We start from the raw sequence: 23527 nt of genomic DNA on the forward strand, positions 1-23527 counted from the left end.
TGCTCCCGGCTCCTGGGCGGACAAGGGTATAGCTCTGCTCTCTGAGGCACACGCGATGAAGCTCCGACCCAGGATGGACGTAGGCTAGAAGCTCCCTGGTAAGCCACCTTGTGGGCTACAACAGATTATTAGAGATGGGCTAGTCCAGGTACGAGAGTTAGCCTAAAAGAGGCTAGATAGAAATGGGCCAAGCAGTGCTTAAATGAATACAGTGTCCCTGTAATTATTTCGGGTAAAGCTAGCCTTGCGGGCAGTGGGGTGCTGGGGACGCAGCCCCGCTGCTCCCATTACTACACACTTTGTAAGATGAGCAAAGTATGGTCACTGTAGCATGCCAACTGTGCTAACTGGGTTCAAATCCTCTTCTTACTTCATGGTCAGAGCTCTGGAACTTTGGGCAAATCATTCATCTCCATAGCAAGGACGGTTGTGTGGATCAAATATGGTGTGACAAAGACTTCAAACTTCTGTTTTAAAGGTTTATTTTATTTTTAATTGTGTATGTATGCATATGTAGGCGCTTACTGAGACCAGAAGGGGTTGTTGGATTCCTCAGAGCTAGAGTTGTTGTGAGCTACCTGGTGTGGGTGCTGGGAGCTGAACTTGAGTAGTCTGGAAAAGCAGCTCTTACCCAATGAGTTCTCTTTCCAGATCCAGCTCTGTGCTTCTTCATCAATCAGCAAACTCCCTATTGTAACTCAAGTCAGCAGTTCTGGGTGTGCTTCATTTGTTTCGCATGTCCACACTGAAGTAGTCTGTGGCAAAAGGAAAGCAATTAAGTGAACAGGAAGATAGGTGATCACCAACCACGGCTGAACACATCTCCCGAGTGAGCAGGAGGACAGGTGATCACCAACCACGGCTGAACACATCTCCCGAGTGAGCAGGAGGACAGGTGATCACCAACCACGGCTGAACACATCTACCAAGTGAGCAGGAGGACAGGTGATCACCAACCACAGCTGAACACATCTCCCGAGTGCTGGCATTAGCTGTTGTCTAATGGAACAGCAGCTTTTCTAAAATGTGCTCTCAGAAGTGCATGTGGAAGGTGAATTTTAATTACGTTAGAAAAATCCTATTATACAGATCTAAGAGGTTTAGACTCCTCACTTGGAGGAATGGCCCAATGGTAAATTATCTGATTTTTCGCAGAGGAGCTCTGGGTTTCTCCCTTTCTTACTGTACTAAACTGTGTACAAGGTAAAACCATTTCCGATGCTTTTAAGGGGACAGTTGAGTAGTGTTCAGTGCATTCCTAGTGTACAAACGTTACTACTACCTAAGATCTCAGAACTTTCATCATCCCAGTAGAAGCTCCGTACACGTGACATGCTCTGGCTTTACTTAGGAAGTCTTTCAGAGATGGAAAGACTTTAGAGACTTCCTTTCCAACCTCTCACTTGAATAGAAGGAGCTGAGTTTCAGAAAGGCAGAGTGTTCTATGCCCCAGCTTCTTAACTCTGGGCTGCAAAGTGAATGTGAAGGCTGTGAAAATGTTTCTAAATGTTCTATTACCAATAGCTAACTCAACATCAAATCCCAATGAATTCAATGTGGTTTTGGTGACACTTGTTTATGTCACTTGACACAAATGCCTCAGTTCTGATCATAACACTCTGTACTGTACATGCCTTCATGGCAAACAAATGTCAACGGAAATGTCGTTTTTATTTATGTGTATGAATGTTTTACCTGCATGTATGTCTCTGCATCACATCTGTGCCTGATGTCCACTGAAGCCAGAAGAGGGCATCAGACCCACTGAAACTAGAGTTTCAGGCACTTGTGAGCCACCATGTGATTGCTGGAACCTAATCCAAGGCCTCTGCAAGAGCAGTGAGTGTTCTTAACCACTTAGCCATCCTCCAGCCCCAAACAGTGCCAACTAACACTGCCTAAAACACCTCTGCTCAGCTGGAGACTATGGCGTATTATGAATTGTAGTGTTTTTACTTCATGTCTTAGGGTTCCTATTGCTATGATGAACACCATGTCCACAAGCAACTTGGAGAGGAGAGGGTTTATTTCATCTTAGAGCTTGTAGTCTATCACGAAGGAAAGTCAGTGCAGAAACTGAAAGGAGGAACCTGGAGAGAGGAATTTGAAACAAAGACCATAGAGGACTGCTGGTTACTGGCTTGCTTTCAATGACTTGCTCTACTTGTTTTCTTTGTTTTTTGTTTTATACACCTCAGGACCACCTGCCCAGGGGTGGCATCACCACAGTGAGGCAGTTGTGTCCCACCATGTGATTGCTGGAAACCTAAACCAGGTCCCCTGCAAGAGCAGCAATATGGCCTCTCACATCAGCCGTCAAACAATACAGGCTTCTTAGGCTTACTTGCAGGCCAATCTAATGGGGGCATTTTCTCAACTGAGGTTCCTCTTCCCAGATGACTCTAGCTTATGTTAAGTCAACAAAACCTAACAAACACTGTACATACATGCTTTTCTGCTTTTATAGGAGTATGGTTTAATTACAGAAATCAGACATTTGATATTTTCCTTCCATCATTTCCCAGCAAGTAAATATCAAATTTGTGTCTTTGCATTACATTCTGTTAAGACTGTTTGATTTTTAAAACTTGCTGTTTGAGGAACTGGAAATATGGCTTAACTGTTAAGAGCACTTAGTGCTCTTCCAGAGAACCTGGGTTAGGTTGCTCATAGCCATCTGTAACTCCAGCTGGAGGGCTCTCATGCACTCTTCTGCCTTCCTTGGTTCCCTGCATAAACAAACATGGTGCACATAAGCTCATGTGGCCATACACCGATACACATAAATAAAAATATATTTAAAATGCAGTTGAGTTTCTGACTGAGTTATAGTTTTTAAAACTGTTCAATTAATTTTGGCTTGAGATTAGAACATAATTTCCAGTAATTTCTAAAAGGTCCCTAAACACACTTTAGGCATTTTGTATTATGTATTGATGCAAAGTAGCATTTTCAACATTGATAACTATAAAATAAAAATACTGATCAACTCCAAGAAAATATTGACATGTTCTATGCCCTTCAGTATCAATATTCAAGGACTTAATTATTCTATAAAAAATGAACAAGCATATAATATCATTAGTATATGAATTTGCTTTCATCTTTAGTAAGTGATACAATTATTCATATACCAAAGAATTGTTTTAAAACAAATTTGTGATTTATTATGAATAAAAGTTTGATTTGTATAACTATTTTATAAATACTTAGAGTTATATAAAAATTTCTCATGGGAATAGGGGTGACAAGCAGGAAAAACTTTAAGCCACCCTGTTCTAAATCACCCAGCATATTGCAGATCCATTTAAGGCTGAGAGATAAGATCTTTCGTAGTTTAAATCTCTTCCTTGCTTGCACACTTCCAAGTTATACCCTGCAACCATTTTTGAACAGGTGCATTGCACATTCTTAAACACGGTCATTCACTTTTCTTCACATTTTTGTGTTTAGATAAATTTTCCTTAAAGTTGTACAAGGTGCTACCTTCTAAAACCCCTTGAATTCTTCAAGCATCCAGTACCATTGCACTGTTTTATTTACATGACATTTTAATGGTTTCTCTCTCTCTCTCTCTCTCTCTCTCTCTCTCTCTCTCTCTCTCTCTTCTCTCTCTCTTGGTTTTTCAGAACAGGTTTCTCTGTGTAACAGCCCTGGCTGTCCTCTGATTCTCTTTGTAGTCTCAAACTTACAGAGATCCACCTGCCTCTGCCTCCCTGCTGAGTGCTGGGATTAAAAGTGTGTGCTACCATGCCTGGCTCTAATGGTTTTATTTTTAAAAGAGGATTTTCCCTATAAAAATAGTTACTATTATTTATGAATTACTGGACCAATGTTATTCATGTTCATGATCTTATTTCAGCCTTGGAGCAACTCCAGCATACAGGCCTTTTTTTTTTTTTAACTCTAGTTTGACACATAAAGAAATGGGCTCATGGAATCTATGTTATATACAAGTTCATATATATATTTATATACACACATATAAGTAATAGAACTGGATTCAAAGCCAGAAGTACTTGACTACCAACTTCCAACACTTTCTTGGGTTCCATGCCATCGTTTCTTTAATAGAATGTGAACTCAGTGTAGCTGTATAACAGCAGACTTAGTCTAAGGTTCTGATATCCCACCCTTAGGCAATGGCTTTCCCATATCCATCTTCACCTTATAAAACCCTCCCATGCCTCGAAATGCACTTCATCCCCCACTTCTTTTCACGATAATTATTCTGGCATTTATTAAATGCTTACATCACAAGTACTTCACAGTGCATTATCTCACTCAATCCTCACAACATTCCTAAGGCTGGTACTGTTACACTTATCTTACAGATGAGGAAATGGAAGCTTCTAAAAAATAATTAAATATGATTAAAATAGGTGGAAAGAGAGGAGAGGGAAGGAAGGGTGAAAGGAGAAGAAAGAGACGGAAGAGTGAGAAAGAAAGGAGAGAGAGAATGAGTGTGTCTTGTGGGTGCTGTTCCCACTCCTTGAAAGCTGAAACATGGTGTAGGAGGCTTGGTGTGTGCTGACCATCTGGCTCCTTTCTACTCTGCTAGATATGAATAGAATTACTTGTTTAATTGAATGAGACCATCATAGGCACTGTAGAGCCAGGTCTGCCTAGTCAAAATAGGATTTTTAAAAAGTTTGAATTGGAAAAGAAATTTGAATCTTGCTGTAATTTTCAAATATTTTCTGTTCCTGAATACTTTCCAAGGTGTTGGCAGGAATCCTGGTAATCACCGTAAAGCATATGTTCTCAGAAAAGGATCTGAGGGGAGGTTTGGGGAGGGGAATCAAATAAAATGCCCTTTTCCTTTGGAGAAAAATACTGAAAGCATTGCCAGATTAGGAATCTATACAGGGTCTATATAGAAGAGAACACTATGGGGCTTTTTCCTTCATTTTTTTGTATTGATTTTCCAGACGCTTTAGTGTTAAACCATGCCAGAAATGTTGTGGAGATGAATCACTATTATCCAAAGGCCGCCAGCCTCTTTTCCTTCTGACAGAAGGATAATTCCACATGGATCAAATAAATACAGATGTGTGGTAATTAGTTCTATTCCCAGTGAGCCTATTTCCAACACACTAAAGATGTGAGCGATTATGGAACCTCACCCCAGCAGCTTTTATCAATTTAAACCGCTAAACAACAGGATAGGTCATAACCCAGCCTGCTATTAATAATGTATTTAGTATGTACAACATTATAAATTGGGGTAGGGGCTAGAAAAAGACACCTTTTAAGAAGGGTGATTTGATTTTCTTCCAGAAGCATCACATGTGCCTGGCCACTCACCTGATGTACAGTCCCAAAGCAATCAAAAGAATCAAAAATCTCATCCAAGGAAAAGAGGCCTACATCGTGGGCGGGCTCCTCCACAGAGATGATTTAGCCGTGGCTGACATGCTGAATGTACCCATCCTGGGCTCAGAGCCTGAGCTGGTTCACCTTTACAGTGCCAAGTCTGGAAGCAAACGGATTTTTGACAGTGCCAATGTGCCAGTGCCTCCTGGAATATATGACATCTACACTTACCAACAGGTATGTAGGGCGGCTCTGTTCAAATATCTCCTATCCCCTTGACATTGTACAACTTCAGGTAATCTGGGTCCAGCCCTGCCCAAGAAGACTGTAAATGCTTGAGTTGCTCTGAAGAGGGCTACATTATACCTTCATGTTTGTTTGTTTCTCATACTGTGAGCTGAACCCAGCTGGTAAGTACTATGGTTGGTAAGTACTATGAGGTTTTATCCTCAGCTCTCTTTTAACTTTCGAGATAAAGTTTTACTAAATTACACATGCTGATCTTAAACTTGTGGTTCCCAAGAATCTTTAATTACATGTCTGAACTACCAGGCCTAGAGGCCTTATTATAGAAATTATTAAAAATTTCAAAATGTCTACCTTTTGGATTAAGTTACTAAGTGCTGGTAAAATAATAATCAGGACTAATCTATCAGTATTTAATGCTTTAATATCTATTAGTTCATCGTCACATTTGCCATCCAGTCATTTAATAGGACCCTAAGAACACAAGAGTCCATTTTGGCAAAGAAGTGGGTCAGAAAGCTTTGCAGAGTGCTTGGCGAGACTGCAGAGTCCTGAATACATCCTTGACTCTCATAAATGCTCTGGCTCTTCAGGAATGGCTCTGAAGAGAGTAGAGAACCTAGCCGGAAACAGGAAGTGAAATGCCCTCAAGAATAAAACTACTTCCCATTTTACCTTGGACCCAGTCACCCTGCACTTCTCCCTTAGCCTCTAGAAATAGTTTCCTTCTGAGTTGGCTCTAGCAAGTATTCTCCCATTTAAATGCCATCTGTTTACATAATAAAGAAAATCAAAAGACAAACTGTTGGCTGTTAACATTTCCTAACCTCTATTTCTTAATTTCTCTTGACTGGTTCCCTGTGCCAACCACAAATTATCTCCTTTCCCTTTTTCTTGGGAAGTTAAGGTAGCAAATATAAGGGTCAGATTTGGGGATCTCTCTTGACTTCGGTTGCTTGGTCAGGATGCTCCTCACAGAAGAGCCACTAAGAACAAAATGAAGACTTTGAGCAAATCATTCATTAGAAAGTCTATTTTAAAGATACTATGAATTCATCAAGCTTCCTTGAAGTGTTTGAGTCTTGCTATAGAAAGTTCCTGGCCAACAATTGGCTTATAGCAGAAACACAGTCTGGGATTTTAGTTGAGGAGATTTTAGTGGAGAGACTTCCACTGTCATTAACTTCCACTGGAATTTGAAGGTACGTAGGTGGATTGCTTAATTTTGCTTCCTAATAGAATGTTTTGGCTGACAGACTTAATATGGGAAAAATAGATTTTTAAATGATACAACTAAATGGACATACCACACTAAACAATCTTCATGTCTTTAAAATGTAGGTGTAATGTTTGTATTGAGTCTTAGTTCCATCTTCATTGATAATAACACAGGCAATCTATGCTCCGAAATATTTTAGAACTTTATATATTAATTGTAGTTAAAAGTATGGCACATTTAATACTGTACAAACTCTGTCTAGTTCTAGTATTTAGAAATAGGACTAAAACCCTTCTCATAGGCCCTCAGATTTGAGGGATGTTATTTGACACAGAGTATGTATCAATGGCATAGCAGTCAAGTTGTATCTGAGTTCTATGCTTGTTTGGAAGACATGCATCTGAGGTCAGCAAGAACTAAAGCACCCCATTGAGGCTTTTCCCAATAGTAATGGCTCTACCTAATCAATCCGAGTGTATCAGTATTTTGAGTCTGCAGATGGTGATGAATCAATCCTGACTTTTTATCGATGTGCATTGCAAATTTAAAGTGGGTGAAAGCTGTGATTATTTTAACTTAGGTTAATAAGTATTCTTGGGTCTTAGTTGGATTTTTACAGTAGTAATTTTTCTGGTTCTGCTCTTCGCCAATATAAAATGAATCACAACTAAAATTATATTACATTTCTTAAAAACAGATTCAAACAAAAAATGATAAATGTTTGGAAGTAGCATAAAGTCATGTGGTTTATGACTGAGTTTTTTAATCTAGCACAAGCACAGTGAGCATTTCCTGTTTTGATCCATAAAATAACCATGTAAGACCCTTTCTGGCATGTGTTCTGTATGAAATATTGACAGCTTTGGTTAAATAATCAAAAATGGCAAAGCTTTTTTAAAGCACTGTTCAATTTTCACTTAAAGATAGCACATAATTCTTCCAGCAGTGTAGTCTTTACAATACTATTGATCGTTTTCATGACGGTAGGGATCCTGCCACAGGCACCCATTTATAGGACTCTCGGATGCAACAAATAATAGGATTTGGAGGAAACACATACTAATTCTGTTAGTATTGGAAGCCTCCAAGTATACAGTATATCTAAATACACAATTTTTAAAGGCTGTGCTGAAATACCTTTCCTTAAACTAGCAAAATAATTTTTAGCCAATATTAAGAGACTAAACAGCACTTCTACTTTTATAACTTATACACAGTACACACAGATCATAGCAAAATATGATTCAATATAGAAAATAGCTAATTGGAGAAAGGAGGATGCAACCTTGGAAGACACAGTAGGAACCTCCTCCTTTGGCTGTGCTCATTAGCCATATGGTATATAGACCAGAGCACTTATCATTTAAACATCCAAATTATCAATAAATACTACTTGATAATCAGAGGGCTGAGACAATTTCATTTTTACCTTTATTGAATAAGCCATAGTTGCATGAGCTTTCTGGAAACCCCAAGTGTGGCTATTTTGGTGTCTCTTCTACACTGCCATGTCATGTAGCATTCCCCAAATCATTTGCTAAATAGACACAATTCAGGACAACATTGTGCCTTTAAACAAAACCATTCTAACTTTGCAATTCCTAACCTCAGCTAAACCATTAGTCTTCAATGCTTTCAAACTCTTTAGTTAAAAAAAAAGTTCATTTGTTAGTTAAAAGAATAGATGCATAATTTTATGTCAGCTTGACACAAACTATAGTCATCTGAGAAGAGGGAACTCAATTGAGAAAATGCCTCCATAAGATTGAGCTGTAATCAACCCTGTTAGGCATTTTCTTAATTAGTGATTAATATGGGAGTACCCAGCCCATTGTGGGTGGGGCTATCCCATGCTGCTAGTCCTGGGTTCTGTAAGAAATTAGATTGAGAAAACAATAAGGAACAAGCCAGTAAGCCACACCCCTCCTTGGCCTCTGCTTCAGGTTCTGCCTCCAGGTTCCTGCCCTGTTGGAGTTCTTGTCCTGACTTCCTTCCATTATGGATAGTGTAACTTTCCTCCCGAAGTTATTTTGGTCATGGTGCTTCATCACAGCAATAATTACCCTAACTAAGACAATAGAGAATAAGAATATTATTGTCAAGTATGGGTTTCACAGTCAAGAATAGCATGGGTAGGTACAGGAGACACAGTCATTAGTGTTGTTTTGTTGCTTTCTGGGAGGTACAGACAACAAAGTCATGTTGTGATCTAATGAGCTTGTGTTCCTCGAAACTATAATAGAATGTTCTTACATAGAATTAGTAGTCTTGCTACAAAGACTTTTGTCTGGTTCAAATGCAACACAAATGACTTACTGACTTGGAAGTAAGTTGTTTCTCTGTCTCCTCTGGCCTCTTTCTATACTTCCTCCTTCTCCAGCTGTCTGCAGGCTTGGATACACGGCCACATGAAAAGGGAATGAGTGTAGGGTTTGGAGTCAGAGCAACCCAAGAGAAGCCTTGCTCTGCCACTCAGTGCTGTTTGATCACGGACAAGTCACTTAAATTAGTCAGCCTCTACTTATGTATTAAAGATATATGTGACAAGGCCAGTTCCTACTGAGTGTTCAATAATGTTAGTTATTATTGTTTTTATTATCATTTTGAAATTAAGGTATGGATTTTTAATTAATTAATGTATTTATTATGTATAATATGTTCTGTCTGCATGTATGCCTGCCCACCAGAAGAGGGCACCAGATCTCATAGATGTTTGTGAGCCACTATGCAGTTGCTGGGAATTGAACTCAGGACTTCTGGAAGAGCAGCTAGTGCTCTTAACCTCTGAGCCATCTCTCTAAAGTATGGATTTCTATTCTTAATTTTTCATCCATGTAAGTCCAGTTGTCAAAAGTATTTATTGCTTCATATCAAATGCCAGGCAGCTGACATTCCAGGAAGGCTGTTTCTACAAGTGTTTTTGTTTTTGTTGTTGTTGTTGTTTTAAGTTGTAGGTTTTTATTCCTTTTTAAATCCTAAAAATAGAATCTTTATTCCCCAGCATACTGTTTTCTTGATTATTTGGGAGTTTCACATAATGTACCCCATCACCTTTACTTCCTCGTCCTCCCAGGTCACCCTCCCCATTGTGATCTGCAAGTGTTTTTATCTCATTATCTCTTTCTCTGTACACATTCATTATGTCACTTGGCCAATTGGCCAAACAAATGTATGTTGATGAGGAAAAAATGTTTTAGACATTACAGTACTTATTTATTTTAAGGTTACAGTATTTAAAAGCTCAACCGAGATTTCAGGACTATATTTTTATAGTCTTGACATTATTAAAAAATCATTTGAAGAATCAGTAACTAAACACCTAAGTTGCTGAGAAAGAAAGGTGACAATTCCAGGGTTCAATTACAGATGTCTAAAGGTTCTTTTCTTTTTTCCTCACTAGTCCACATAATAATAGTCTTTCAATTTCTCACAAATACAAATGCATTTTAAACATGACCTTTATCCCATTGGCTAGTGATTTCTTTATATCACACATCACTTCCAACTTCTTGAATTTGTCTAGTGAGTCGAGGGCACCTAGTGAACAGACTACGTAAAGATACACTCAGCAGCACAGCCAAGCTGCTATGACAGAAAGGAAACATGCTTTATTGCTGCTCTGTACCTTTGCCCACAGATGTTAGAACAGTTGAGCCAATTGGTGACTGATCACCTGCAAATCCGACGCTGGGTCTTTAAAATGAACATGGAATTTGGCGGAAACGGGACAGCATTTTGTGACATCCCTTCCCACCTCCAGTGCTACAAGTGGGCGCTAAAGGAGAGTGACAGATATGGCCATGAAGACTGGAAGAAGAAGTGGGCACAAGTGAGTGTTCATTGGCGACTTAGGCCACAACTGTGGACAGTTAGGAGATGCCACCCTTTCTCCCAGACTCAACTGTCGTCTATGGCAGAGCCCTTCCTGGGCCTTTGTCCTAACATACAACATGAATGGACGTACTGGGTCACTTAACTGTCCATTTGGGGGTCCAAAACATTTTTCACACCTTCAAACTGTTTATGATACCTAAGAAATGACTAAAAAGCCATATTCAAGTAGCATTGCATATCTTAGCATTTGCCCTGGGCAGATCCTGTGCTTCTGCCAACTATTGTGATTAAGCTAGCCGTGTGTTTGTGTGTGTGTGTGTGTGTGTGTGTGTGTGTGCGTGCGCATGCGTATGTGTGCATGTGTGTGTTTCTACTAGCAAATGGAGGTCCCTGTCAGCTAATGTAAAATAGCATTCTGTCAGAAGCCATGTTTCTGAAGATACTCTAAAGGAATCTATGTAACTACAAGTCCCTGTCAGAGGCTGAGAGAAGAAAAAACCCCAGAAGAAAACTTCCAGCAAAAACTGAGTAGTAGGCTCAGGATCTTGGGCTAGGTGTGGAGGTGTGTAAACCTTTCCACATATGTTGTTGAAATGAATTATACAACCTCAGTCTGTTCCTACTTTGCTTAAGAGTTGTACTAAGCACTGTCCCACTTTGTATCCTTACACCAGCTTCTCTTTATCTCATCTGTTCTACCTGACCTACTAGAAAAAAGAAAATTGGCAGGCAAACTCCTTATATAGTCTCTTTCCTCCCAGCATGCAAAGCGGCGGGCCTTGCAGTGATTTGCATCTGCTTTGCGCATCCCACTACGGAAGTCTATGAATCAAGTCGCAAATGATGGAAAGGCAGGGCACACTGGTGGGAGCCACATTATTCCTGGGCAAGTGAAATGATGAATAAGTCTAGAGAACAGTCAGGAGGGAGAGTTCCCTTTGACAAATGGGTCGGTTCTCCCCATGATCTATTTCGGGCTTTCTTCCCCCCTCCAACAGTGAACGGACTAAATGCAGTACCTGTCATGGCTAGCTCTTTACATATTATTTAAAGGATGCTAAAGTGAATTACTCTTCTAGAAAAAAAAATAAACCAAAGAAAATGTATTTAATTTTGAGGCCAATAGAGGCTTCTCTTATGTTCTCTTTGAACTGGATTTTATCTTCTTGAAGCAAAGCTGTCGAGTTTAAACCATGGAAAAGGCTAGCACTTTTATTTTAAAGACTCAAAATACCAGTGTGTACAGTGTTTGCTGGCCTCAGCATTTCAAACCAATCATTTTTAAAGAAATCCCCTGATATTAGACTATGATAAATTTGAAATGTTTGAGTTTTAAAAATATTTACAGTACTGACAGTTGGCTGAATTGTGATTAGAAACCTCACTGTGGATTATTTAATTTCAATTATTTTAAACTATGCCATTTTAAATTGTTACCAAATACATTTGGCACTGTTGTTAATGTTATTAAATTTGAAATTCTTAAATAATTAATGGTCTATTTAAATCATTTAAAAAATCTTAAACAGGGAAAATAATTATTCAGTAATTCTGTTATAATGCAGGCTTCATGCTTAGCTATGATGTATGAGAAGCCAAAGCTGAAAATGAAGATAAGCCCCCGTGAGCTCCCTTCCCTGGCTCAGGGACTAAGGACAGCTTATACCTGCAAAGGGAAGCCCTCCTCAGAGTGGAGGTGAGCTGCGGGTATCTGCTGAGAGGTTAGGGTTGGGAATCCACCTTTGTTCCAGAAGACCATTGTAACAGTGCACATTTAGACATCAAAGCGTTATTTTATGAGCACAGGCGCGTTTTAATGTCCTATTACAGTCTGTAGACCCGTTCCTTTCGATAATGAAGATGTTGTGTTATCAAGCCTAGCCGGGCACATACAAAACATATGCTGGCAGGTTATTAAAAATTTCAGCTTCTTGATGAAAGACTATCCTGCAGGCTAAGAGTCCAGAGAAATACTGCATTCTGGGAGAATTACTAGAAATGAGGCTATGACTGTAAGCACTAAATTATGTTAATACTTACAAATAGCATCATTTGCATAGCAGTTTGTGACATGATGCTGTGATTTCGTTATTGGTATATCATGGCGACACATGAAAGCAGTGCAGTGTACAGGGTGGGAGCCACTCTGGAGTCTTAGAGGTAGGCAGGATTCGGTGTAGGCATTGATATATAACACAGAACACCTCTTTGTCCACTCTAATTTTGACATGAACTTTGGCTGGTTGCAGCCGAGACTTGAAGCAAAGTCATGGGAGTCACCAGATGCTAAAAAGCCATAGTCACCTTTGAAAATTCAGTATCAAGATGTAGGAACCTCTGGAAAAGCAGAAAGGCCACAATGGAAACAAAACACGAATTTTCATATTTTCTTGGAGGCTGGTAACAAGGCTCTGCTTTTCATCCTATTGGCTAATGGCACCAGCTCTCCTTGCTCCACCCACTGGATCCCCATAACCTCAGTTGTGGAGTACACAGTGCTTGCTAAGGTCTGTGAATCCACTTGCACAAATGCAGATTTTTTGCCTCTGAGTCAGGGTATTTGTTTCAGTTAGTAGGAAGGAAGACTTAAACAAAGGCACACTTGCAGGAGAGAAGCCTCCTGACCCATTCCCCTGCCACAGTCTGTGAAACCCAGCTCTGCTTTCTGTGCTACCAGTCTTTCTTGTGACTGTTTTCTAGTTTGTTTATGGGCAAATCTTCCCTCTCTCAATTCTGGGGCCCTATGGTGACAATGACGTCACTGGTGATGGTACTCAAAGAGCAGCTTTCTGTGGAGCAGCTCCTCTGGGTAAAGAGTGAAACTGGATTCCTCTTAGCTTTCTTTGGGTCTCCCTTCATTGAACCTCTGCTGTCCTGGAGAGTCTGGGATATGGATCTTGGCATTGCTACTTTACCACTTAATGGGAGAAAGGAAACTGAACTGGCTGGCTCTTGAATAGTACTATTAATTTGGCCGTTTGTAGGAACAGTTGTTTTTTAAAGACTTAATTTTTTAATTTTATGTGTATAAGTGTTTGGCCTGCATATTTGCCTGTGTACTGTGTGTGTGTGCCTGGTGCCTGTGGAAGCCAGAAGATGATACCCTGAACCTGGAGTCACAGTTAGAGCCATCTTGTGGATGTTGAGAACCAAACTCTGGTCCTCTGCAAGTATAGCAAGTGCTCTTAGCTGCTCAGCTATCTCTCTAGCCAGCAAGAATAGTTGTATTTTTGTTTTTTTTAAACCTTTCTTTGTACACTCCTTTGTTTTACTGTGTTAAGACATTTGGTATTAATTTCAGCATCACCTGAAGAGAAAGATCCTAATCCAGGGTACCCAAACTTAGAAGGCAGACTAAACCATAATTATTATTCCATTTTCTTAGAGAACTAATAAGTCAGGGAGCAAACCATTACAGAGGAGACCTGCCCTCCATGATGCGCTCAGAGCAACTCCCACGGCCTCTGTGAAGCCTTCCTTGGAAGCAGTAATGGGAGCCACTTGCAGGCAGCTGACCTAAGTGCCTCATGTAGACCATGGTCTGGCTTTATTAGGTGAGCTCAAAAAGCCATTGACTTGTCACCACAAATGTCTAGTAAAGTTAAAATATAATGTAACATTAAAATATAATAGTATTAAAAATATGTCTAACCAAATAAGTTTAAAATCACGTTTCCCATTGCCATCATTTTCCTGAATTAATTCTCAAATGTGTATCATCTCTCATTGCCACAATAATTGTAAATATGACATAGGATCTTAGCCATTTGCCCTGCTTATTCATATTCATCACAATTAACAGCTGCATGATATTCTATTTTATTGATTAATTCTAATATGCTAAATCATTCACCTGTCTGAAAACTTAAACTCTTCTCTGGTTTTGTTTTGTTTTAAATTGTGGACCAGAGAAAAGCTTTGTTTTTACTTTTAGAATGTGCCAAAAGCAAAACCAAACCAAACCAAACCTGTGTTATTGTTTCCTAGGAGAAAGCCCATGAACAGAATGCAGTACAAAGTCATATGTGCTGCATTTTTAGGAAGGTGCTAATGGCTGCCCAAACCATTAGCAGAGCGTGCAGAACAGGAGCTGAGTGCACCTAAAAAGACTTCCTTAAATTCCTAGAGAAGCAGCCCTACCTTAGGTCTGTCCTGCTTCTCTGGCAGACTTTCTCAAAGCACAGATGGCCCAGACCACCACTACTCTAGAGTACATCCTTTTCCAGGAGGCAGGTGGAGGTGAGGAAAGCTGTCAGTAGGCATAGCTCAGCTGCAGAAGGGAGGGGCCTGATCAGGAGCCCCTAGAAAACCCAGCTGCCTCAACACATCCAAACCTGTTAACAGCAGAGTTGACAAAAGAGCATTTTATATGTTACCATTTGCCCAGTCATGGGGATATACACTTTGGTATTTTTCTCAATTTAATACACTGTCATAGTCATTTGAGTCTGCCTATACATTATCAAAGAGTGTTGAACAGCCTGCCTTCACAACCAGATGTAGCACAAAAACATGATGAGCAATTCAACTTTCTTTTTTTGCATAAGCCACCAAAAATTTTGGTTATGTTTTTACTTATTTTTTAGACATAATTCAAGTTTACACAGTAAACATTTTTAAGCAGAAAAAGAGTTGAAATGGGTCAGTCTGAGGCTGAGAAGTTAGCTACTGAGTGAACACTCAGGGTAACTGAGGGGTAGTTGGCTTCACAAGGTCCCATTGCTCTGCCTCCCTTAGATCTTAAGAGGGAATAAGCCACAACCAAATCACCAGGCTCTCTAAGCTGCCATTTCTTTATCTGGAAACATAGCAGTTCACCTGTCTCATGGGGCGGTGATGAGAATTAAATGAATCCTGTAAAATGCTAACAATATTCTTAGCATATGAAAGTTTAAGACATTGTTGCTTTTTATTACGCATATTAATTAAGTTTCTATTATAAGAAAATACAAGCAATACTGAGTGAGTAAATACAAATCAGTTGTTCTTTGGCAATTAAGAAGAAGGTTCTTTAGGAGGCTTTTGTAGCCTTAAAGAATACTGTAGCATGCTTCAATTATCATTATACAAGATCCTATCAAAAAATTCAGAACAGTGATCCAATTGTCCCTATGCTATGATTTTCCCAGTAAATGACTTTAAAAGAATAGCCCTTGATAGCAGTCTGGCCTCTTTCCATTTGAAAGTAGAAAACAATGTGTATATTAGAGCTTTCTCCATGTTGAATAAAGAGGCTTAATAAAGTAGAGATTATTCTGACCAAAACACTGAGTCTGGATGCTTCATTTTCTGGTTCCAGTTGGTATATTTTCTAATTAGTGTAGCAGCACGTCACCATGATCGTTGGAAAGTCTTAATCATTTACATATTTTTCTTAGCACTGAGAATGACTTAGAACGTTTTCTTCCAGTTCAATGGTTATTTTCATGGAGCTGCCAGGGTTGAGTTTGAGGTACTTCTCTGTGCCTGAGGATGATGACAGGAGAAGGAAAATTGCCTCCCCAGTTAAATGAAAGCCAGGGTACCCCTTCTGAGGACCTATAATAATCAGCTATACAAGCTGTTGGCTTGTGTGTCCTATTGATTTAATATGCTTCTAATCAGTACATAAAGCTATGGGCCTGCAGTGTTAATTTTTCATATGCTTACAAAGTACCCTTTGATTTTCTGTCACACGTTAATTACAGCGTTTTGCCATTAAATAGGAAGCTTTGTGTAAACTAATTACTAGGTAATCATTGTCTACTGCAAGCGTGCTGTTTGTACCTTTTATTTTATTCTAAAAATGCACAGATCTCACAGTCTGGAAACACTCTACCTTCCAGCCATTAGCTCTCACTAATTCATAGCATTATTGTGGAGAGTGGAGGAGTTGTAATTGTTGTGGTATCAAAGCTGTTAATTACCGGAGTAAACAGTTGAAATAGTGCCAAGGTCTATTGTACAAGGCAGAGAAAAGGAGGTTTAAATGTTACTCCCACCATCTGGGGACTGGAGGAGAGGCAAATGCTTGAAAACAGTGGCGAGGCACTGCCGCCGCTTCAGCTCCAGGGTTGGCGGCCATATGGATCCAGAAAAATTTGAATCAATTGAATTTAACTGCCAGTTTTTCACAGTAACAGCATGGAAGGAAGGAATAAAGCAGAAGATGAGAAGAAGGAAAATTGGTTAGTGTTTTCACATCTAGGAAGGTCCTGCTGGAGTCCTTTTGGAATTGTCTGCTCTGGTGAAAACCACAGAGCAGGCTCAGGCTTTGGAATAGATTCAAAGTGAGCTTTTGCTCTCTGAATGCCATGTGCTTCTGGTCATCTGTCCTCGGTGCCCCTTGGTGAGTCAGGGATGCCCTTGAGAAGTCTAGGACTTTCTGTGACTGAGCCAGACTCAAGACAGACCCCTACTGTGGGATTCACTGGTCTCATCCTGTGCAAGGTCTATGGAAGGAGAACAATCAATTTGCAGTGCTGTTCCATCTTCCTGACTCCTTGTGTCTGATGTGTGGAAATATCTAAAATGGTCCAGCTCTTCTCTTGACTAAGAAACGATGTTGCTAGTCCGTTCCTTTTGTATAGGATTAAATACAAAGTCTCTTGATCTCTCAGTTTCATTTCTGGAACTCAGTCTTTTCCCATACTGGAATGAGAATCAAAGTCTGGTCTACAAAGAGAATACCAGGACAGACAGGGCTACACAGAAAAACAAAGCAAAACAAAAAGAAAGTAACGAGAATCAAATCCAAAGGACATGTGTATTTCCTTTTGTCTTCAATCTACAATTAAAGAGTTTCCATCAGTGTCCACAGTTTTCCCAACCAGCTTCATTTCTCTACGTTGATAGGAAGAAACCTATTTCCAGAAGTAACCGTTATGACTAATGCCACTTATGGTTGATTTAAACATGACATGGTTTTCATTTTAAAATACTGTATAATATTTTAAACAGCCATATGTATTTACTGATTGTCATTCTTACAGTTCAGTATAATTTCCTTGAGAACTATTTCGCAATGGTAAGAATATTTGTCTATCACAGTCATTTGCTCCGGTAAGTACTCTTCAGTTTCATTCCCCAAACATGAACATATTCTTCTCTTTTTAAACCACGCTGGATTACTGTATTTATTTCTAATCATCCCTTTAGCAGATGTTGAAGTAATCTGGGGTGTAATATAAACAACTCTTTTAAAGAGAGAAATCACAGATACACCAGGAAAAAGGGCAGCGTATATCAGGCTTTCATAATGGCAGTTTTGTCAGGGGAGGGAGAATTTTTTTTCCTCCTTTTGTGTATGTGCAAAGTTCAATTAAGAATTTCTAGAAACACTTAATCTTTACCTATTGAAACCCCCAGCATGCAGAGCGACAGGACGAACCTAGAAACAAACAAACAAACAAAGCACGGCTCCCTGTGGTGAGGGGAAAGGGAAGCAGCGGTCTGCCTGCTGGAAAGTGGAGAGGGAATGAACTTCTCCAGCGTTCGAGGTCGCAGTGAAACAGTTGTGCTGAGCTTCAGAATGGAAGCGACATATGTGCCTCAGTTGGACGGAATGATTCTCCAGTCAAATCGACTGGTAGGCCTGCATGTTGGTGCAAGGTGGAGGCCTAGATAATGAGGAACAGGCTCCTCAAGAAGCAGTGAGTGGATAATGCTACATAAGTATGGAATTATATACCGTGTTCTCAACACTCTGCTTAATGAGAGCCGCCACTGCAGCGAATCACTTGCCACACACCCGAAATGGGCCATTAGCTATCAAGGGAAAATTGTCTTTGCTGCTTTTAGCAGATGGAGCAAATATTTTACAAAGCAATTTTACATACCAAAAACATTTGTGTGCTTTGGTAATGCTGGTTGTTTTACATTATGTTACCTTCTACTGCAGCATAATTTTCCATCTCATCGAAGGCAAACTTGGCATTTTTGATTTTTAAATTCTCCATTAACAATTAAACATGGAGTATTAAAGCTGTCCTTAAACTTTAAGTAAGTACGGAGAGTTGTTTCTGACTTGCTGGAGACATTTTCATTTTTCTCTTCATCCTTTCAACATATTTTTGTACCCTAAAGAGGGACTGTCCCTAATGGTTGTAGTGGAAAGGAATGAGTGAAAACCTCACTACTGACTGCAGAATGAAAGTCAGTACCAGGTGGTTAGCAGAGCATCCACTGGCTTAAAACTACCATTGTGGATTGTGGGGACATGCTTTGGTCCACCAGTTTTTTTTTTTGTTTTGTTTTTTGTTTTAAGCTTCAACTAACAGAACCTCAACTCAAATGGATTTCCAAATAAAGAGAAACTGGCCTTGGCTATCTGGAAATCCAACTGGCTCCACAGTTTTCCGTCTCTCCTTTGAACTATGCATAAGGCTGGTTTCTTTCTAAGGCTAGCTTCCAGAATTTTTTCTTGGTCCAAGCAATAGAAAGAGAGAGCATCTCCCCTGGTAGCAACTCAGATCACACTCTCTCCAGAGGCCCCAGTAAGCATTTTCTAGCAGGTGCCTGGCCTCACTGGGTTGCATCTCTACTGAACCAGCCATTGTGCAAGGACAAGGCGACATTTCTTTGGAGGCAAGAGTGGAAATTCCCCTCAACCACTCTTCCATAGCAAAGAACAGGGAAGAACAGTTCCTGAAAGGAACTTAACCGGAAGGAGGGGACATAAATGCTGGGTAGCCAACAGAAGATAATCTATCCTACCATTTCCCCATATTTACCATAGCACCTGTAGTTGATCTCCTGCCACTGATGGCTGTTACAGGCACAGATCCCACTCTGCTATGGCACACTGGGAGCAACTGGGTTTAAGCCCAAGTTTTGCTACTTCACCCATTAATTACCTTGTCATTATTCACTAGACAGAACTTAATTCCACATCCTAAGTTTGTAAAAATGTACTTCTGTTCCCGGATTATGATAGGAAGACAGGCAGGCATATGATAAACAGACATACACAGACCTGTCATGCACACCCTCCCTCACTTGAATATGTGAGCTGCAAGGCCCACATTGTCATCACTGTAGAGGTGAGGGAGCAAGTCTCTCTTCATTGACACGAAGGCCATAGGTACTAAGATATTAGTTTAAGACTTATACATCCCACTAGAAATAAATTAGATAGTTAATATTACCCCTTCCAACCCCATTTTTCTTCACTATGTCTTTAGAGAGCTAATCATGACCCCCAAGCTGCTTCTGAGTGCCCCAGAATCTCCACTGAATGCCACCCTGTCAGTGCCATCAGCTGATGGGACAGGAGGCATCCTCCAGACTCCCGAGGCAGATTTTTCTTTTAGAAATCTACCTCCTTGTTGTGGTTTTGTGCACAGTGAAAATGGTAGGCGTTGTGTAGAATGACTCACTTTGTGAGCAGTAGTAGTGGCACCTGACACTGTGTCCAGAAGCCTTGTAAGCTAATTATTGACTCTCACACATGTTGCAGCTGAGGTGACACTCCATGTATGTCACCTCATTTATCTTTCTCAAGTCCTTAGAGGCAGGGAATCCTGTGACATCCACCCAGGAAGAATTCGTGGTTCTAAAGTAGCCGGTCCTTCAGGTGGTTCCTTGGAAGTAAGGAGGAAGTCTATTGAGAGATTCACCTCTTCTATTCTATAACTTAGTCTTTTCTAGCGTTCTGCTGAAGATCTGGCACCTGGTCTAAATCAAGCTGCAGGGCTTTCATCTGCTCCTTCACTGTTTCCTCTCCACATTTCCCTCTTGTAAAAATAGCCCTCTAGCACATATGTACCTGAGTAGATGGCTCCACTTCCCTTCAAAAGTGGGAGAGACAGAAAAGTCTCTCTAATCAAGGCAGGATAAAAAGAGAATTTTCCACCTGTCCAAGAGAGGCTTGGGCTGCGAGGTTTCTTTTCTCTGGGATAGTTTTCCAGAAAGAGGCAGGCTCTAAAGCCAGCCTTCACTGTCCCCTGTTCAGAGACAGTTTTCTTCCAGGGGGCAGAATGTGAACCAAAACAAGCGTGAGGTAGAGAGTATGGGGTGTTCAGCGAGCAGAGGGTCCTTATGCTGGGGGTGCTTGCTCATAATCTGCACATGAAGCTTTGACACGATCAGTGAATTTGCAGTAAAAATGAGAGTAAATGTACAATGTACAGGTATGGAGTGCAAAGGCCCATTGCTTCAACTGTCATCTTCCTTGCTTCCACATGTCAAGGCAGAGGTTTACTGCATGAGCAGATTTCCCTAGCCCTTCCTAGCAGGACTCTGTACCTTGTGTTGGCCAGAACACTCTGCTTCTGAGTGTGTTTTTGTTTTGTATGTCAATCACTTACTAAGATTAACTAATGATACAGCCAGGAGTTTCCAGGTAGTTAGAAACAATTCAGATTATTTGGACCTGCCTATCATAAACTCTAAGATATTTGTCTTTTAGTCTGGATTTTCAGAGAGCATTAAAACAGAATAAAGCAAATGTTTTAAGGAATCGGGAGATGGCAGAGGATAGAGGAGATTCACTTTTTAATGTTAGGGAAATTGGAAAAAATGAGTATACAGATGATTTCCAGTATTACAGCCAGCCCCGTCCCTAGAGCGAATGCTTACAAATCACTTAGAGTTCTCTCTCAGATTCAGAGTTTTCCTGGGACCCTGGAGCAAGCTGGAGCTTTGCTTGTCCCTGCTCTGCATTAGAACATGATGAACACTGAGCACCAAGGTGTTTATATGCAGTGCCCTGCCCTGCACCTGACAGAAATAATGTCTAAACTGTGGCTTCCGTTTGAAAAGTTTTAATGAGTCTTAAAAGCATTATAACTTAGATAGAAAAGAAATTATCGTAGCAAGCTACACCTTTTACATAAAAAGATAGACTTCCTATTGATTAAAGAGGTTTCTTCTGTTCTCACTCCTGATGGGAGGCTCTGTTGTCTTTGGATCATCTCACCGATGATAGCTATGTAACTAGACAGGTTACTCTGTGATCTGCAGGGATTTCAGGTTGACTAAGGCTGACCGTAGAGCATGTTCTCTAACTGAAACATCTTAAAATCCCACCTTTACAGTTGTAGCCAAGAGTTTAGGCTTTCCTATCAACACTGTAAAAGGCAGCTTTTACAACAGAGTGGGCACACGTTAAAGAGGCAGAAGTATCAAAAAAAGACCTCACCAACTTCGTTGTTCCTCCTAAGCTCAAATGCTGTTAGATTCATAGAATAAAAAGTATTCTCATCTAAAAGAGTTAAGGGACAAGCTATTCAGCTTTACATTGTCCAGAATGTGAAACTGAGGCTCAGAGTAGAGACGCAGAGGCCACTCTGCAGGTGGGGCTGAAGTGAGTCTGAAGCCTGGACTCCTCACGACCAGTACGGGGTGCCTTTAGGACATAATATGCACAATTAGCACCGATTTCAGGGAGGGGAACTCACACTGAAATATGAAAAGTGAAATGGCTGGAAAAATAGAACAATCTCAAAATGGCTTTCTGGCTCTGGGTAAACAGTAACCACATTTTTTTGCCTGTTGGAGGCCTGGTTTTTAATCACTCCACAAGCAGTTTTCATTTCTGTAGTAAAATTGCTTGTGGTTCTATTTAATTTGTTTCTGCAGGAGCCAGCTCTGGTGAAGATCTCCGAGGAGCTGGCGGGCATTTTAGCACAGCACGTACAGCCAGTCAATGAGAAACGGTTCCCAACGTGGAGGAAATTCCTCCAAACGTTTCTCACTCAAGGTAAATAAGACTGTAAAGTTTCTGTTGAGGGTCAGTATTACAAGCTGAGGTTCTGGTTCTGGGTCAAGCCAGGGCCAATTCAAATACTCTTCATCAGTCGATGTGGATTTGGAAAATGCTTCTGCAGCTTACTTTGTTCTTTTTCAAGCACTGCCTAAATATTTATCTTGCACCTAGCCTCTTAAGTAAATAGGAACTGAGCATGCCAGGCATGCCATGCAGAACTCAGTACTCTGGGCATTTCTTAGACCAGACTTGTCTTGAGGGGCGGCTCTCCAATGAACCACATGTGACCTTGGACAATCCTCAGAGACCCAGTTTCCTCAGTTACTTATTGCATATAGTAGTTAGGAAAATTCGGGGTTAGAAATAGGGACGTTTCTATCACAGACTGATGAACAAAGGCCTTTACTAGATCTAGTTTTCTCTCTCATTTTCTAGGAGAGCAGAAATGCCCTAGCTCAGAAAGGAACATTTTCAAACCAGAATCCTCTACAGACTAGGAATAAAACCAGCCTCCATTATTTTTAGATTCCTCTCCTTCCTCATCCTCATTTTGGGAAGTCAGTGATGAGTGAGAGGATGAACAGACCTATGTTTACGTGCAGTTCCAGAGGCCTCTGGGGTGCCACACGAGGACACAGTTAGGCAAAGGCTTCCCCTCTCTAGGAGGTTGCACATAATCTGCTTAACTTACTACTGTCATGTGATGATGATAACAGTACACTGGCCTCAGTATGTAATGATAAACTGGTAATTCTGCCATGTTATGACAACTGAACAATCGTAATAGTACACAGTAGCTGTTATATGCCAACATCATCCTAAGTAGACACACATTAATTTACTTCATCCTCCTGTCAATCCTAGGAGTGGGTACTGCTATCACCCTTACTTCATCCTTCTGTCAATCCTAGGAGTGGGTACTGCTATCACCCTTATTTGAAGCACAGGGAGCCCAAAGTATGAAAGATTAGATCATCCCAGATAATCTGCCAACACATAGAAGGGCCATAAAAGTCTACCCTATGTTTCTGCAGGAGTCTTTGCCAGGGCCAGTGAATCTGTTCATTGGGAGCAGGACTCAGCCCTATGTATGAAAGGGGTTTGTCGGAAAGGACAGGCCTGTTGGCTGTAGAATACATTGGCTGGGAAGAGTGTAGCAGATGCCCTATTAATGAATTATTTAAATAAGAGGTTGGATGCCAGCCATCTAACAGGAATGCTAGGGG

The 23527-nt window shown here is 40.5% G+C and overlaps 1 protein-coding gene and 1 long non-coding RNA gene across 2 annotated transcripts in view; one reads left to right on the forward strand and one right to left on the reverse strand.

Annotated features, from left to right (window-relative positions):
• The window catches only part of Iqch (IQ motif containing H), a 136227-nt gene that overhangs the window by 48984 nt on the left and 63716 nt on the right, over positions 1 to 23527 (forward strand). The window contains exons 8-10 of the mRNA XM_013346489.1: positions 5281 to 5553; positions 10419 to 10610; positions 22175 to 22295. Coding sequence (XP_013201943.1) covers positions 5281 to 5553; positions 10419 to 10610; positions 22175 to 22295 — 586 coding nt within the window. The remainder of the gene's footprint in view (positions 1 to 5280; positions 5554 to 10418; positions 10611 to 22174; positions 22296 to 23527) is intronic.
• Positions 1 to 23527, reverse strand: part of LOC113456078 — a 45384-nt gene that overhangs the window by 18664 nt on the left and 3193 nt on the right. Inside the window, exon 2 of the long non-coding RNA XR_003376946.1 lies at positions 632 to 755. This is a non-coding gene — a long non-coding RNA (uncharacterized LOC113456078). The remainder of the gene's footprint in view (positions 1 to 631; positions 756 to 23527) is intronic.

This window comes from Microtus ochrogaster, chromosome 5 (assembly GCF_000317375.1).
Source record: "Microtus ochrogaster isolate Prairie Vole_2 chromosome 5, MicOch1.0, whole genome shotgun sequence".
NCBI lineage: Eukaryota > Metazoa > Chordata > Mammalia > Rodentia > Cricetidae > Microtus > Microtus ochrogaster.